Raw genomic sequence first — 13836 nt, forward strand, 5'->3', positions numbered from 1 at the left:
ACTTCATTTTTCCTAACAGCTGCATAGCATTCTGTTGTATAGATTTACCATTGTTTATCTACTCATTTGTTCTTGGACACATAGGTTGCTTTCCAATTCTGGCTATTGTGAATAGTGCTGCAGTGAATATAGGAATGCAGGTGTTTTATGCTTTTTTTTTTTTTTTTTTTTTTGGGGGGGGTTTGGGCCACACCCGGCAATGCTCAGGGGTAACTTGCTCAGAAATAGCTCCTGGCAGGCACGGGGGACCATATGGGACACTGGGATTTGAACCAACCACCTTTGGTCCAGGATTGGCTGCTTGCAAGGCAAACGCCGATGTGCTATCTCTCCGGGCCCGTTTTGTTATTTATTTATTTATTTACTTGTTTGTTTGTTTTTATTTTTTTAATAAACCATTTTGTATTATAGTTTGAAGTTAGGAGAAATGATGCCTCTTGTCTAAGGATTGTTTTAGCTATTTGTGGAGGGATATCTTTCCATCTGAACTGAAATACGCCCTGGATGCAATCCTGGTAGAGATTGCATTAAATCTTTACAATGCTTTGGGGAATATTGTTATTTACTTATTTATTTATTTTGGTTTTTGGGTCACACCCGGCAGCACTCAGGGATTACTCCTGGCTCTATGCTCAGAAATCGCCCCTGGCAGGCACGGGGGACCATATGGGATGCTGGGATTTGAACCATCCTCCTTCTGCATGAAAGACAAACGCCTTACCTCCATGCTTATTGCTATCTCGCTGGCCCCAGAATATTGTTATTTTAATTATGTTAATCCTCTTAATTCATGAATTGGGGTGTGTTTCCATTTCTTTGTGACCTATATTTTATTTTATTTGGTTTTTGGGCTATACTCAGTGGCCCTTGGGTTACTCCTGGCACTGTGCTCAGAAATTACTATAGAAGTTACTGGGGAAGGTTTGGTGACCATATGGGATGCTGGGAATCAAACGTAGGTCTGCTGTGTCAAGGCAAGTGCTCTATCTACCTGTTGTGCTATCACTCCAGCTTCCACTCAAGACTTTGTTTTTGTTTTTGGGTCACACAGAAGTTCTCAGATTCGGGAGTATATGTGAGAACTCCTGAATATTTGCTCAGGAATCACTCCTGGCAGGTTGGGGTTGGGGGGAGATTTTGTGATGCCAGAAATGGAACCCATGTTGGTACATGCAAGAAAAACTCCCTGCTGTACAGTGCTCGAGCTCCCAGTTCAGCCTGTTTATGGGAGTTGCTTGCTTGAAGGATTGTTCTCCAATTTTTGACTTTGAGATATTTGCTCTGACTATTCACGTATGTTTCTTGCAGGCTGCAGAATGTTGGATTCAATTTTCCTTTTTGCTACTTTGTCCATACATTTAGTTCATTGATACAGGGGTTATCATGGGCTTTTGTGCCATCTTTTTATAGACTCTTGATGTGTTTGGGTGGTTTGTCCTGCCTTAAAACTCCTTCAATTCTTTTTTTTTCTTTTTTGTTTTTTGGGCCACACCCTGTGATGTTCAGGGGTTACTCCTGGTTATGTGCTCAGAAATCGCTCCTGGCTTGGGGGTGGGGGGGGGGGAACCATATGGGATGCCAGGGATCGAACTGCAGTCTGTCCTGGGACAGCCAGGTGCAAGGCAAACTCTACTGTTGCGCCACTGCTCCGGCCCCAAATCTTCAATTTTTTTTTTTTTTTTGGTTTTTCGGGCCACACCCATTTGATGCTCAGGGGTTACTCCTGGCTAAGTGCTCAGAAATTGCCCCTGGCTTGGGGGGACCATATGGGACACCGGGGGATCTAACCAAGGTCTTTCCTTGGCTAGCGCTTGCAAGGCAGACACTTTACCTCTAGTGCCACCTCACTGGCCTGGATTTTTTTAAAGTTAGTTTTACACAGTAAAGTTCCTGAGATACTGTTTGTTTTGCTTTTTTGGTTTTTGGGCCACACCCAAAAACACTCAGGGTGACACTCAGGGTTTACTCCTGGCTATGCGCTCAGAAGTCACTCCTGGCTTGGGGGACCATATGGGACGCCAGGGGATCGAACTGCAGTCCGTCCAAGGCTAGCGCAGGCAGGGCAGGCACCTTACCTCTAGTGCTACCGCCCAGCCCCTGAGATACTGTTAATCTGAAGCTGTGCATCCTTCAGACCTGGGTGAAGGCATTCATTTTCTTAAAAGTTTTTTTCACACGATTCCACCACCGCCTACACTTTTCAAGGATTGTTTTTGACAAATCTGCTGTATTTCTTAAGGATGCTTCTTTGTAATAAATACCCTTTTTTTGATCTTGCTGTTTTCAACATTTAATGTGTATATATGTATATATGATTTTCATCATTGTGACTAGGATGTAACTTGGGGTGTTTCTTTGGGGTCTCTTTAAGCTGATAGTCTTTGGCCCATGTGTGGGTATTTTATACTTTTCAGCTCTGGAACTTCTCAGCAATGATGTCTTCATTGCTTCTACATAGAGGTTTTTTTCCTGGCTCTCTGGGATCCCAATCATTCTTAGGTTTCTTAGAACTTATCCCAAAGTTCTACTGTTTATTTTGAGGATATTTTTTCATCTTCTGTTTATTTGAGGACTTTTTCCATCATTATTTTCTCAAGGTTTTCTCCACTTAATCTTCGAGCTCAATGATCCTGTTCTTAACAGCTGTTAGTCTGCTGGTAAGGCCTGCCAATGCGTTTTTGTTTGTTTGTTTACCAAGTTTTTTAAGTTCTGATATTTCTGTTTGCATTTTCCTCATTCTATATTTTTTGTTTTTTTTTTTTTTTGTTTCTGTTTTTGTTTTTCGGGCCACACCCGTTTGATGCTCAGGAGTTACTCCTGGCTAAGCACTCAGAAATTGCCCCTGGCTTGGGGGGACCATATGGGACGCCGGGGGATCGAATGGAGGTCCTACCTTGGCTAGCGCTTGCAAGGCAGACACCTTACCTCTAGCGCCACCTCGCCAGCCCCTGCATTTTCCTCATTCTATGTTTTATTGGCATTATGCGCCATTGTTTCTTTGAACTCATAGAGCATCCTAAGCATTTCTACTTTGAACTCTCATTTCTGAGGTTATAATAGGGGATTTGTACTGATAGAATTACAGTCTTCACCCAACAGGCATGGTAAGGTTCTGTTGCCTTACCATGTCTCCTTTTATAGTCTCAAGGTGCTTCTTACCTAAATCAGTCCATCTTATCCCCTGCCAGGGAGGTTAAGGGTGGTTTATGTGTGTGAGAGATATCTTGTGGCCAGGTAGGCTTTGGTCATCTTGAGAGAACACACTTAAGGGTGTGTTTTTACGAAACCCTGTGGATGGGCAGAAGTCCATTCTTTACCATAGAGCTGGGTTATTGGCTCAGGCTTCGGTGAACAACATGCCCTAATAGTGACTTTTAGAATTTCTTTTCCAATGCAGATCCTTTTTTCTTTGATTTCTCTGTGACTTCTAATAATAAATACTAGTGAGGATAGTAGGAAACCTTTTGTAAGGGCTTTGTGTTATCATTGAATAAGGTCTGAATTATACATTTGCCATTATAGCTTTATTCAATTATAAAATTTATATTTATATTATAATTTATATGAATTTATGTACATTTATAGCTAATTTATAATAAATATATGATTTATAATATAATTATCAAAATATTAAATTCCTTTTTCCCCTTTTTTGGGGGGTTTGTTTTGGTGCCGTACCCAGCAGTGCTCTGGGGGTTATTCTTGGCTCTTACGCTCAGGATTCTCTATATCCTTTGCTTCAGTTATAATAACCAAAAATAATGTAGACATTGTCAGCTGTTCTTTATAGAAAGATGCCCTTAGTACTGTATTGATAAAAGCATTGATACTTTTAAAGCTAATCATCATATCCTAGGGTGTTTTTAAAAAAAATAGAACTGATATGGGAATAGTTTGTGATTTAGGAAAAAAATTAATGTTTTCTAGACCCGTGGAACGGATTACTTCAGTGAATGTGTGAACCCAGGGATTAATTGAGTCCATGTTCTGAGCTTTTTCTAAGTCATTAAACAACCTTTTTTGGGGGGGGGGGGGTTCTGATGGGCCACACCCTGTTGTGCTCAGGGGTTACTCCTGCTGAAAAAAATTTTAAGCAAAAGAACTTTCTTCTAATAGCTGGAAAGAAGGCTTACAAAAAACACATGCCAAACATGTCATTGAACTACCTTTGAGGTGTGGCCCATCAGAAACCCCCCCAAAAAAGGTGGTTGTTTTTTTTAATGTGCTCTTGCTGTGTTAATAAGACTCAGACTATTACTTTTTTTTTTTTGCTATTTAATACCACCAATTTGTTCATAAGAGGGCAATTCTTTTTTTTCTAATTTTTATTATAACATTGATTTACCGAATTGTTCATAAAATAGTAGCTTCAAGCATTAAATATTCAAACACCAGTCTCACAACAGTGTGACCTTTCTTTCACCAGTGTTGACAATCTCTCACTCACCATTATAGTCTGCTTCCATGCAGGCACAAACAAGTTTACTTCATATTTCTTGTTACAACACAAAGGCAAATGGTTCTATCAAAACTGAGATCAACACAGTTCAATTTGAAATGACTGTTAGATTTCTTCATGGTGTTATTACAGTTGGTGCCTAAGAATTTACTGGTCTGTTGGTGCTAGTTGAGCCTTCTGTGTTACTGTTTAGGCTCACTTGATAAACATTCTTAAAATTTATACTTTCTTAAATGTCTCCTTATTTTAAGAAATACTATGTAGTGCAAAAAGACTGAAGCTGTTGATGCAACCTTTGAGTTCAATTCATGTGAGAACAGAAGCTCTAGCACTAACAAAACTAGAAGTCTGGTGGTATTTATTGATAAGACTGGGACCTCATCTTCCAGCTAACTTTGAACAGGTAATAATACTTTTATACAAGTGTTGATACTAATTTGTATTTTTTAAATGTGTCCTTACATTCTTAGCAGTCTAAGCTGTTTTCTTTGCCATGTACACAGATCAGTATTAGTATTATAAAGGATTCTTTTAAATGTTTTATTGACCGATGGTGCTAGTGGGACCATGAAGTACTGTCAATTAAATCTAGTTATACAACTGCAAATTATGTGCTCCAGCACTTTCAGCTATTTTAGATATTAGAATAGTATGTTTTAGGATTTAGAGTATTGAGAAATAAGATATTAGAAAATTGAGAATTAAAAAAAAAAAAGGCCAGAGAGATAGCATGGAGGGTGTTTGCCTTGCATACAGAAGGACGGTGGTTCAAATCCTGGCATCCCATATGGTCCCCTGAGTGTTGCCGGGTGTGACCCAAAAACCAAAAAAAGAAAATTGAGAAATTGTTACATAGAAACCAATGACTGAGGTAACTTAGGGTTGAATCAGGTTGTCTTGTTTTTAAAGTTAATTTTTCAGAGAAATAATTTGTTTTTTAAGGCTAGTCAAGTGAAGCAGTGGGAGTGGAGAAGGAACAAAGAAATCTGTAACTGGCTGTGATCAATTAATTGTAAATACCATTGCACTCAGACCAGCCGAGAAACAATTTCTTTTTTTTTTTTTTTTTTTTTTTTTTGTGGTTTTTGGGCCACACCCTGTGACGCTCAGGGGTTACTCCTGGCTATGAGCTCAGAAGTTGCTCCTGGCTTCTTGGGGGACCATATGGGACGCCGGGGGATCGAACCGCGGTCCGTCCTAGGCTAGCGCAGGCAAGGCAGGCACCTTACCTCCAGCGCCACCGCCCGGCCCCGAGAAACAATTTCTTAACCCAAACATTTCATATTAGTTTAAGAAGATAGGTCAGTTCAGAGACATACTCTTCTTATAGTATCTTTCCGGGAATCATGATAACTGTAGACATTTATACATTCACTTAGTCACAGCAAACTTTAGAAAAGTGCATCTAGTAAGGTTATAGTGATTAGTCCAACAATGTGAATGAAATCAAATACTTGGGCCAGAAGACTATAAAAATGAGATTTTTGGTTTTGTTTAAGTATTAGAAGCTATCATATTCTATAACATTCTTTCAGCAATTTTTCCAGGCACCTAGTATTTAATTCAGTCATATATTTGAAAGTACAGTTAATTATGGATTTTGCATCTCTCTGACTCCCTCACCCCTAGAGACACCTGCCTGTACTCAAGAGTTTGCTCTTAACTCCTTTTATGATCACTTCAAATGGGGCTTAGGGAACCACATGTGGTATGGAGAATAGAACAGGATCTGTCATCTACCGGGCAGACACCTTACCTGCTGTATTATCGCTCCAGCCCTTTATTGATTTCTGTAGATTAAGGTAGTTGGCTGGCATTTAGACTTGAGATTAATCTTAACTTGGTCTCTTTCGTTTTGGGACTAATCTTACTCTTATTTTCTGTGTTTGTGGGTTTTGTTATCAGGTAAAAATGGCTCTGATAAGATTTCATCTTATTTCTTTATTTCTTTTTTTTGGTTTTTGGGCCACACCCGGCGGTGCTCAGGGGTTACTCCTGGCTGTCTGCTCAGAAATAGCACCTGGCAGGCATGGGGGACCATATGGGACACCGGGATTCGAACCAACCACCTTTGGTCCTGGATCGGCTGTTTGTAAGGCAAACGCCTCTGTGCTCTCTCCGGGCCCATTTCTTTATTTCTTATCTTAAAATTTACATCTTATTTTTGATTCTGAAGCCTAGTCTGTATGACTGCTTGAAGTTTAAAATCATGCAAAAAGTGACTATTGCATGTCCAAAGGCAAAAAAAAAATCAGTGGAAAGAAGAAATCATTATACACAGTTTTGTTAGAAATAACATTACTTGTGAGTATTCTTAACAAAAGAGCTAAAAGAAGAAATTATATTGAAGACAATAAGATCATACTAACGAGAAAGATAGTACAGTGGGTAGAATTCACTTGCACGAATCCAATCTGGATTTGGTCCCTAGTAGCCCTGTGATTCTTCCAAGTTTCATGTAGAGTAATTCCTAACTGAAGAGCCAGGAGTAACTCCTGAAAATTGCTTTGTCGCCCAAAAAAAAACAAACCAAAACTAAACTGTAGAAAGGATAACCTCATCCATGGATTGGAAGAAACATATCATTAGAATGTTCTTACTATTTATTGCGTTTTCTATATATTGAATGCAATTTCTGCTAAACCTCAATGGCACTTAACCTTTGAAAACTTGGAGGCTGCACCTAGCAGTACTCTTGACTGCTCACATTTCAGTGCTCTGGGTTGTGCTTGAGGGACTGTTGTGTTGATAGTCAGGCCCAACACGGAATTGTCTCTCTGACTCCTCAGTGACGTTTTGTTTTCTATGAGGCAATATTTGGAGTGCTATTTCTGCCTCTGTTCCTTGGAAATCTCTTTTGGTGGTGTTCAGGACCATTCATGGTAGTGGTAAAGATGTTCTTAGTCACTCCTTACTCTGCTCAAGAATTCCTCCTGGCAGCACTCAGGGAAGCATAACTGGTGCCTAGGGCTTGAACCAGCAGCTGCCATGTGCAAGGCAAGTGCTTTACCTACCTGTATTACTCTCAAGCATTTTGTCTTGTTTTATTTGTTTATTATTTTTTTGTTTTTGGGTCATACCCAGCAGCGCTCAGGGGTTATTCCTGACTCTATGCTCAGAAATTGCTCCTGGCAGGCTCAGGGACCAAATGGGATGCCAGGATTCGAACCACCGTCCTTCTGCAAGCAAGCAAGTGCCCTACCTCCATGCTATCTCTCTGGTCCTCAGGCATTTTTTTATTTGAGAAAATAAACATTTCTGAAGTATGTGTAGAAGGGCTGGAGTGGGTAGAGTGCTTGCCTTACATGTGGAGGACCCAGATTTGATCCCATATGATTCCCTGAGGACTGCCATGAATAATTCCTAAGCATTGTGTTTACTTGTATTCAAAAGTTTAAAGAAAAAAAAAATTTTTTTTACGTTTTGGGCCACATGAAGTAGTACTTAGGAGTTAACTCCTGATAGGCTCCAGGGAATCATATGGGATGCCAGGGATCAAATCTGGGTCAGCCATGTCAAGGCAAATGTCCTCCCTGCTGTGCTATCGCTCTGCCCTAAATTTTTTTTAAAATAAAATTATGAAAACTAAAGTTTGAATACAGTCCTGAAAAGGGGAAAACTGCAAGTGTCGCATTTCCTTTTGATAAAAATGAACAATATTTGTCATACTGGAACAAAAGCATGAAGATCAGTAGGATGATATGAAGATCTAGGAAATAAGCCCACAAATAATAAGAACAGTTAATATCAAGAAAGGAACAAAGAGCATATTATGAAGAAAGAAAAGCCATTTTAAATATTGTTGGTGAAACCAAATATGTAAACCATGAAATTTGATCATTACTTACACCTGAAGTAAATTGAATTTGTTAGTGACTTATCTAACAATCTAAAGTCATAAAATGTCATAGGGGTGGGGGTACACAGGTAACAAAGTCACACCTTAATCTAGTTTTGTTATATTTGGAGACTCAGCTCCTTTTGCAGGGAAATTAAAGCAAGAGAGTAAGCAAATCAACTTTTAAATAAAAAAGAACAAATGGGACTAAAGCAAAAATAAGTGACACTTTACTAATTATGTCAAATATCCAGATACCATCCAAGTGCACATCAGTTGGGATTGGATAAAAATGTTACAAACAGTAGAATCCTACTGTCCTTTTGTGATGAGATGTATGGGACTTGAAGTAGTCGGGCAAGAGTAGGGATGTAGGGGATCAAATCCAGGTTGGTTGCATGCAAGTCAAACACTTAACTATTGCTGTGCCTGTGCTATTGCACCACCCCCCACTTTTTTTTTTTAAGACTTTTAGTTTTGGGTCACACCCAGCAGTGCTCAGGAATTACTTCTGGTTCAGCCCTTAGAAATTGCTCCTGGCTGGCTCAGGGGACCATATGAGATGTGTGGGATCGATTCCAGGTTGGTAGCATGCTAGGAAAACATCCTACCGCTGTGCTATCACTCTATTCCCAAATTCTTTTCAAAGCCTTGTAAGTTTCAGATCATGAATTAATTTTATCTGAATTTTGATAGTATTGGTTATCAGTTAAAAAAAAATTGGGGCCACAACCAGCTCAGAAGACCATGCCATTGTGTTTAGCCTTGTACATCATGCAAAGCCCGAGCTCCTCCAGTCATTTGTGCTTCTTTTCCACACCTCTCATCAGATATTTTCTATATTTTGCCATCACCAGGTCTTCATGGGCTAATAATATCTAGCTCTTTGATTCTTTCATTGGAATGATCTTAGAAGTGAGCAATCTTCTTGAAATTTCTTTCAAACCTGATGAGATTAAAGTACCAAAAATTCAAAGAGTATTACTTACATATATTTATTCATCTGGCATCTAGATGAATTTTTTTTTGGGGGGGGGTGGGGCATACTCAACAAATGCTCAAGGTGTGTGCACTGTCCTAGCTGTACTCAGGATTCATTGATAGTGCTCTAGGGAACCAGATCAGCCACATGCAAAGCAAGCACCTTATTTGCTTGCTGTACTGTCTCTTCGGCCTACAAAATTGAGCATTTTGACGAACATTAGCAGTTCGTGTATACTTTATGACTTTTCCAAATTTCAGGTTTTTGCCTCTGTATCACAAGAGCCAATACAATTTGAACATCTCAAGAATTTGGTTATAGAAATTTGGGCTCATAATCCCAAATAAATTTTAAGTGTGTAAGACTTCTTAAAAAAATATGTCAGTCAAAACAGTTTACATATGCAGTTTTTTTTTACTTTAATAGGTTTGTGTGCCTCTAATACAGAGCACAATAAGCAATGATTCTACTTCACCTCATGGTAATTCATCTAGAATAGCTTCTTCCCCAGCTTTGAATCCACTATCTCCTGCACACAAAGGTAAGAGATAGATCCTCTCTCTCCTCACACTCTTTCTATTTTCTTTCGTTTTGGTTTGGTTTGGTTCTTCAGATTCTCATACAGTACAGAGGAGCAAGACTGGAGTTCTTTTATAAAAAAAAAAAAAAAAAAAAGACTTTTTTTTTTTTAACCAATCTTTTTTTTTTTATTTAAACAAATTTATTACATACATGATTGTGTTTGGGTTTCAGTCATGTAAAGAACACCACCCATCACCAGTGCAACATTCCCATCACCAATGTCCCAAATCTCCCTCCTCCCCACCTAACCCCCGCCTGTACTCTAGACAGGCTTTCTATTTCCCTCATACATTCTCATTATTAGGATAGTTTGAAACTTAGTTATTTTTCTTTGTCTTTTTTTTCTCTTTTTTTTTAATTAATTTTAATTATGACAACAAAGATGCAAAGAAAGAGGACATGGTAAAGTTACAGTGGAAGCCCAATCACCCATAAGCAGAATTCTCGGTAGTCCCAACGATGATATCCCAGCCTTGATCTTTCAACCAAAGAAAATTAAGAAAAACAAAACTGAACCCATGTACAATACAATTAATTTGTCCCTCAAATTCCCAGTTGTATTACATACTATTTCTTAGCAGCACACAATATAATCCAAAGAGATTAGACTTATGTAACTCCTTAAACATTGAGGGCAAAGTACATTTCTCTAGTTCCATGCACATGCTTACTAGTTTAAGTTAACCTCAAAAGTTTTAGTGGGTTGTTTTTCTTAAGGATTGGAGTCAAGGGAAAATAGTAAAAAATGGTGTTAGAGTGGCATTTGTTTGCATAGGCCCACCAAAATATAAGGGACATGGAAAGAAAAATTATGGTCTAAATACAAGGAGACCCTACCCCTGAAGTTTCCCGGCACAGGACTGACTCTAGGCTCCAGGCAAACTAGTTTTGTCCAATTCAAGTCATTGTCTGTAGTGGCAATACACCTTCATTCCTCACATAGTCTCTGTTGTTGGTATCATGTTTCTGTATTAAAGGTCCTGGAGTCTGCATATCCCATATTGCAGTCAGGATGGTGCAGAGCATCCTCTCGTTTCACCTCACACTTAAGGGGCACTAGAGAGAACCATGTCCTGTAGAGCAGGTCATTGTTGTTGTCAAGTCTTCTCAGTGTAAACGGAAGTCTCTTTTTAGGAGGTCGATGTCAGACCCTTGGTAGTGTCTTTCCTGGTAGAGGACTGCTTCCTCTTCTCAGTGTAAACGGAAGTCTCTTTTTAGGAGGTCGATGTCAGACCCTTGGTAGTGTCTTTCCTGGTAGAGGACTGCTTCCTCTTCTTCTCAGTGTAAACGGAAGTCTCTTTTTAGGAGGTCTATGTCAGACCCTTGGTAGTGTCTTTCCTGGTAGAGGACTGCTTCCAGCTGTTGCTATAAAAGACCTTGGATGTTTCGTAGATAGCTTGCCTGGTTCTGGCGTGAATGGAGGATGCCCATTCTTCTGAGGCCTGTGCCAGGGCATTATATCAATGTTCAGGGTGTAAGGTACATTGTACTGAGATTTATTAGATAAGAACTTATCTGTAGGTATAGTGTTTTCCTATTTTAATGTGTCTATGCAAAGAAGGATCAATGCCATGAAGCGTTATTGGTGCATCTGGAGGCAATAGGAACAAGACCAGCAATTTCCATGACATAGTTCAATCATAGGCACTAAACTGAGGGACAGTTCCACCAACAATCCTTATTGAACAGCTTACAAAGAAAAGAAAAGATGAAAAGTGGATAGAAACACCATGGTAGAAGAATATAGAGAGAGTTACAGCCGTTAAAGAAAATATACATAAAATATTCAAAAGATATATGTGTGCAATTTATGTCCTTCTAAATAGTTCTGGGATTGTTAGATCCACTGTATGTCTTTGGTCTGAGATTAGAACTGTGTATTATTGAAGTTAAGAAGGGTAAATCGGGGGTACTGATGGTTGGGAGGAGAATACGTTCGCGCGGGGGCTAGCGCCCCCGCGCGGTTTGCATCATGTAGACTAGTATAAAATTGCCAGTGATAGCTTGAGTATAACTGAACAACTATCTGCCACCCCACAGATCAAACACCATCCCCCAAGCCAATCTCAGGAGCTCAAGCCCCACCCTAGGCCAATCTCCGCAGCTGGCCTGGGAGTGGGGAAAACCCAGGGTGCCCCATCAGGTCCTCCCAGAAACCCACCTGGAGATCCGGAGGAAAGGGGGAGAGGGGGGTCGGGTGACCCAGGTCCGGGCCCCCCTACCCTAGGCCGGGCCAAGTGGCCCCTGGCACATACGGAGGTCTGCCAGGAGCCAGCCCGTGCCGGCTGAAAATCCTGCCCCAGGAAGGGAGGAAAGCCCTCCCAGGCCCCAAGGACCAGAGCTCAAGACCCACCCTAGGCTAATCTTCGCAGCTGGCCTGGGAGTGGGGAAAACCCAGTGAGTTCCCAATTGGAGTTTTCAAGCTTTGGTAGCAGTTTGCAGTCCACACCTGGTATCTTAATCACTTGCTTTAATTATATCTGCTGAGGCTGAAAATGGGCAGATTTCCATTTTAGGGATAATAATTGTTCCTTTTAGAAATTACTAATAGTCTGTTAGAAGAAAATATCCCAGAAACTGTCACTATTCATTGTTTCTCATTTTAGTCTCCAGGCCTCTAAAAGCTTAAAACAAGAGCAAACTAATAATTACCTTTGAGTTCTAGAAAATGAATGTCATAGTTGTAGAAAGGTAACTTTTTTCCCCCTTAGAGTAGAGGACCTGTCACATATTTTACCTTATTGACTACAAGGGCACCCTTATTTAAAGTAAATTAATTGTGGGTTTGCTTTTATTGTTTTGCTTTTGGGCCACACCCAGTGATGCTCGTGGTTACTCCTGGCTTTGCATTCAAGAATTACTTCTTGAATTAATTCTTGAAAAAAGACTGTTTTTATGTAAAGTGAAACACTTAGAATTTTACCTTTATTATATATTTTACTTATTTTCCACATATATTGTTTACTGTTATAATTGAATTGTTGGGAATGATATGGTTTTCTAAGAGATAAGGATTTTATATGTATATTAGGGAAATAAAATTTTCTATATACTGTTTTCTTTAGTTTTGAGTCAAAATTCTATGTTTAAAATTCTGTCGTGCTTGCATATTAATACTTCAGGGTTAGGACTAATGCCCAAGAGTTTTTACCTTCATTTAAATAATATGCCAGTGACCTATTACGATTGAGAACACAACCACTTTCAACTTTCACTTGAAAACAAACTTTTTAAAGGCATATTGATTGAAATGTAGTTAACAAATGTATTCTTTAGAGTAGCTAATTTAACATTTCTTTGTCTTTTTTTAAATTGAAGGTGCTTCCCCGTTTGGATCCCCTGGAACTACCCAAATTAACCTCAGTTCAAGTTTTGGTGGAATGGCTACAATTCCATCCATTCAACTTTTGGGTCTTGAAATGTTGCTTCATTTTTTGTTGGGTCCTGAAGTTTTAAACTTTGCTAAGAAGAACAAACTTGTACTGAGCTTAGGTATGTTATTATTTTAAAAGTTCAGTATTAAAACAGTTCATATATATTCATATATGCATATGTACATATTCATGTTTATGTATATAGTAAATGTGTAATATAAATGCATATACGATATGTTAATATATGTATATATTATATATGTAAATATAGTAAATTTGGGGAATTTTTTTTAGATATAAAGTATTGTATAATTGAGTTGATAATATTTTTATAGGAAACTTATCAATTTACCGTCTTTAATATTTTCCCTTCATAAATTTGTGTATTGTTAAGGTGAGAACATACTTTAAAAATTTTTTTTTGAATAATTGTCTTTTTTCTTTTCTCTTAGAGCCCCTAGAACATCCTTTAATCAGCAGCAGCTCTTTTTTTTCTAAACATGCAAGTACACTTATCTCTGCTGTTAATGATAGCTTTGTTACAGTTGGAAAAGATGCTTCTGGTAAATATTTTAAAGTTAATATTTTTGTTAATTGAAAC

General features: G+C 38.9%; 1 protein-coding gene across 2 annotated transcripts in view; it reads left to right on the forward strand.

The window, feature by feature from the left end:
- RIF1 (replication timing regulatory factor 1) overlaps positions 1–13836 on the forward strand; it is a 62475-nt gene that overhangs the window by 17535 nt on the left and 31104 nt on the right. For both annotated transcript variants that reach the window (XM_049773053.1, XM_049773054.1), the window contains exons 9-12: positions 4711–4862; positions 9706–9820; positions 13180–13353; positions 13688–13798. In XM_049773053.1, coding sequence (XP_049629010.1) covers positions 4711–4862; positions 9706–9820; positions 13180–13353; positions 13688–13798 — 552 coding nt within the window. The remainder of the gene's footprint in view (positions 1–4710; positions 4863–9705; positions 9821–13179; positions 13354–13687; positions 13799–13836) is intronic.

Source organism: Suncus etruscus, chromosome 5, assembly GCF_024139225.1.
Source record: "Suncus etruscus isolate mSunEtr1 chromosome 5, mSunEtr1.pri.cur, whole genome shotgun sequence".
Classification (NCBI taxonomy): domain Eukaryota; kingdom Metazoa; phylum Chordata; class Mammalia; order Eulipotyphla; family Soricidae; genus Suncus; species Suncus etruscus.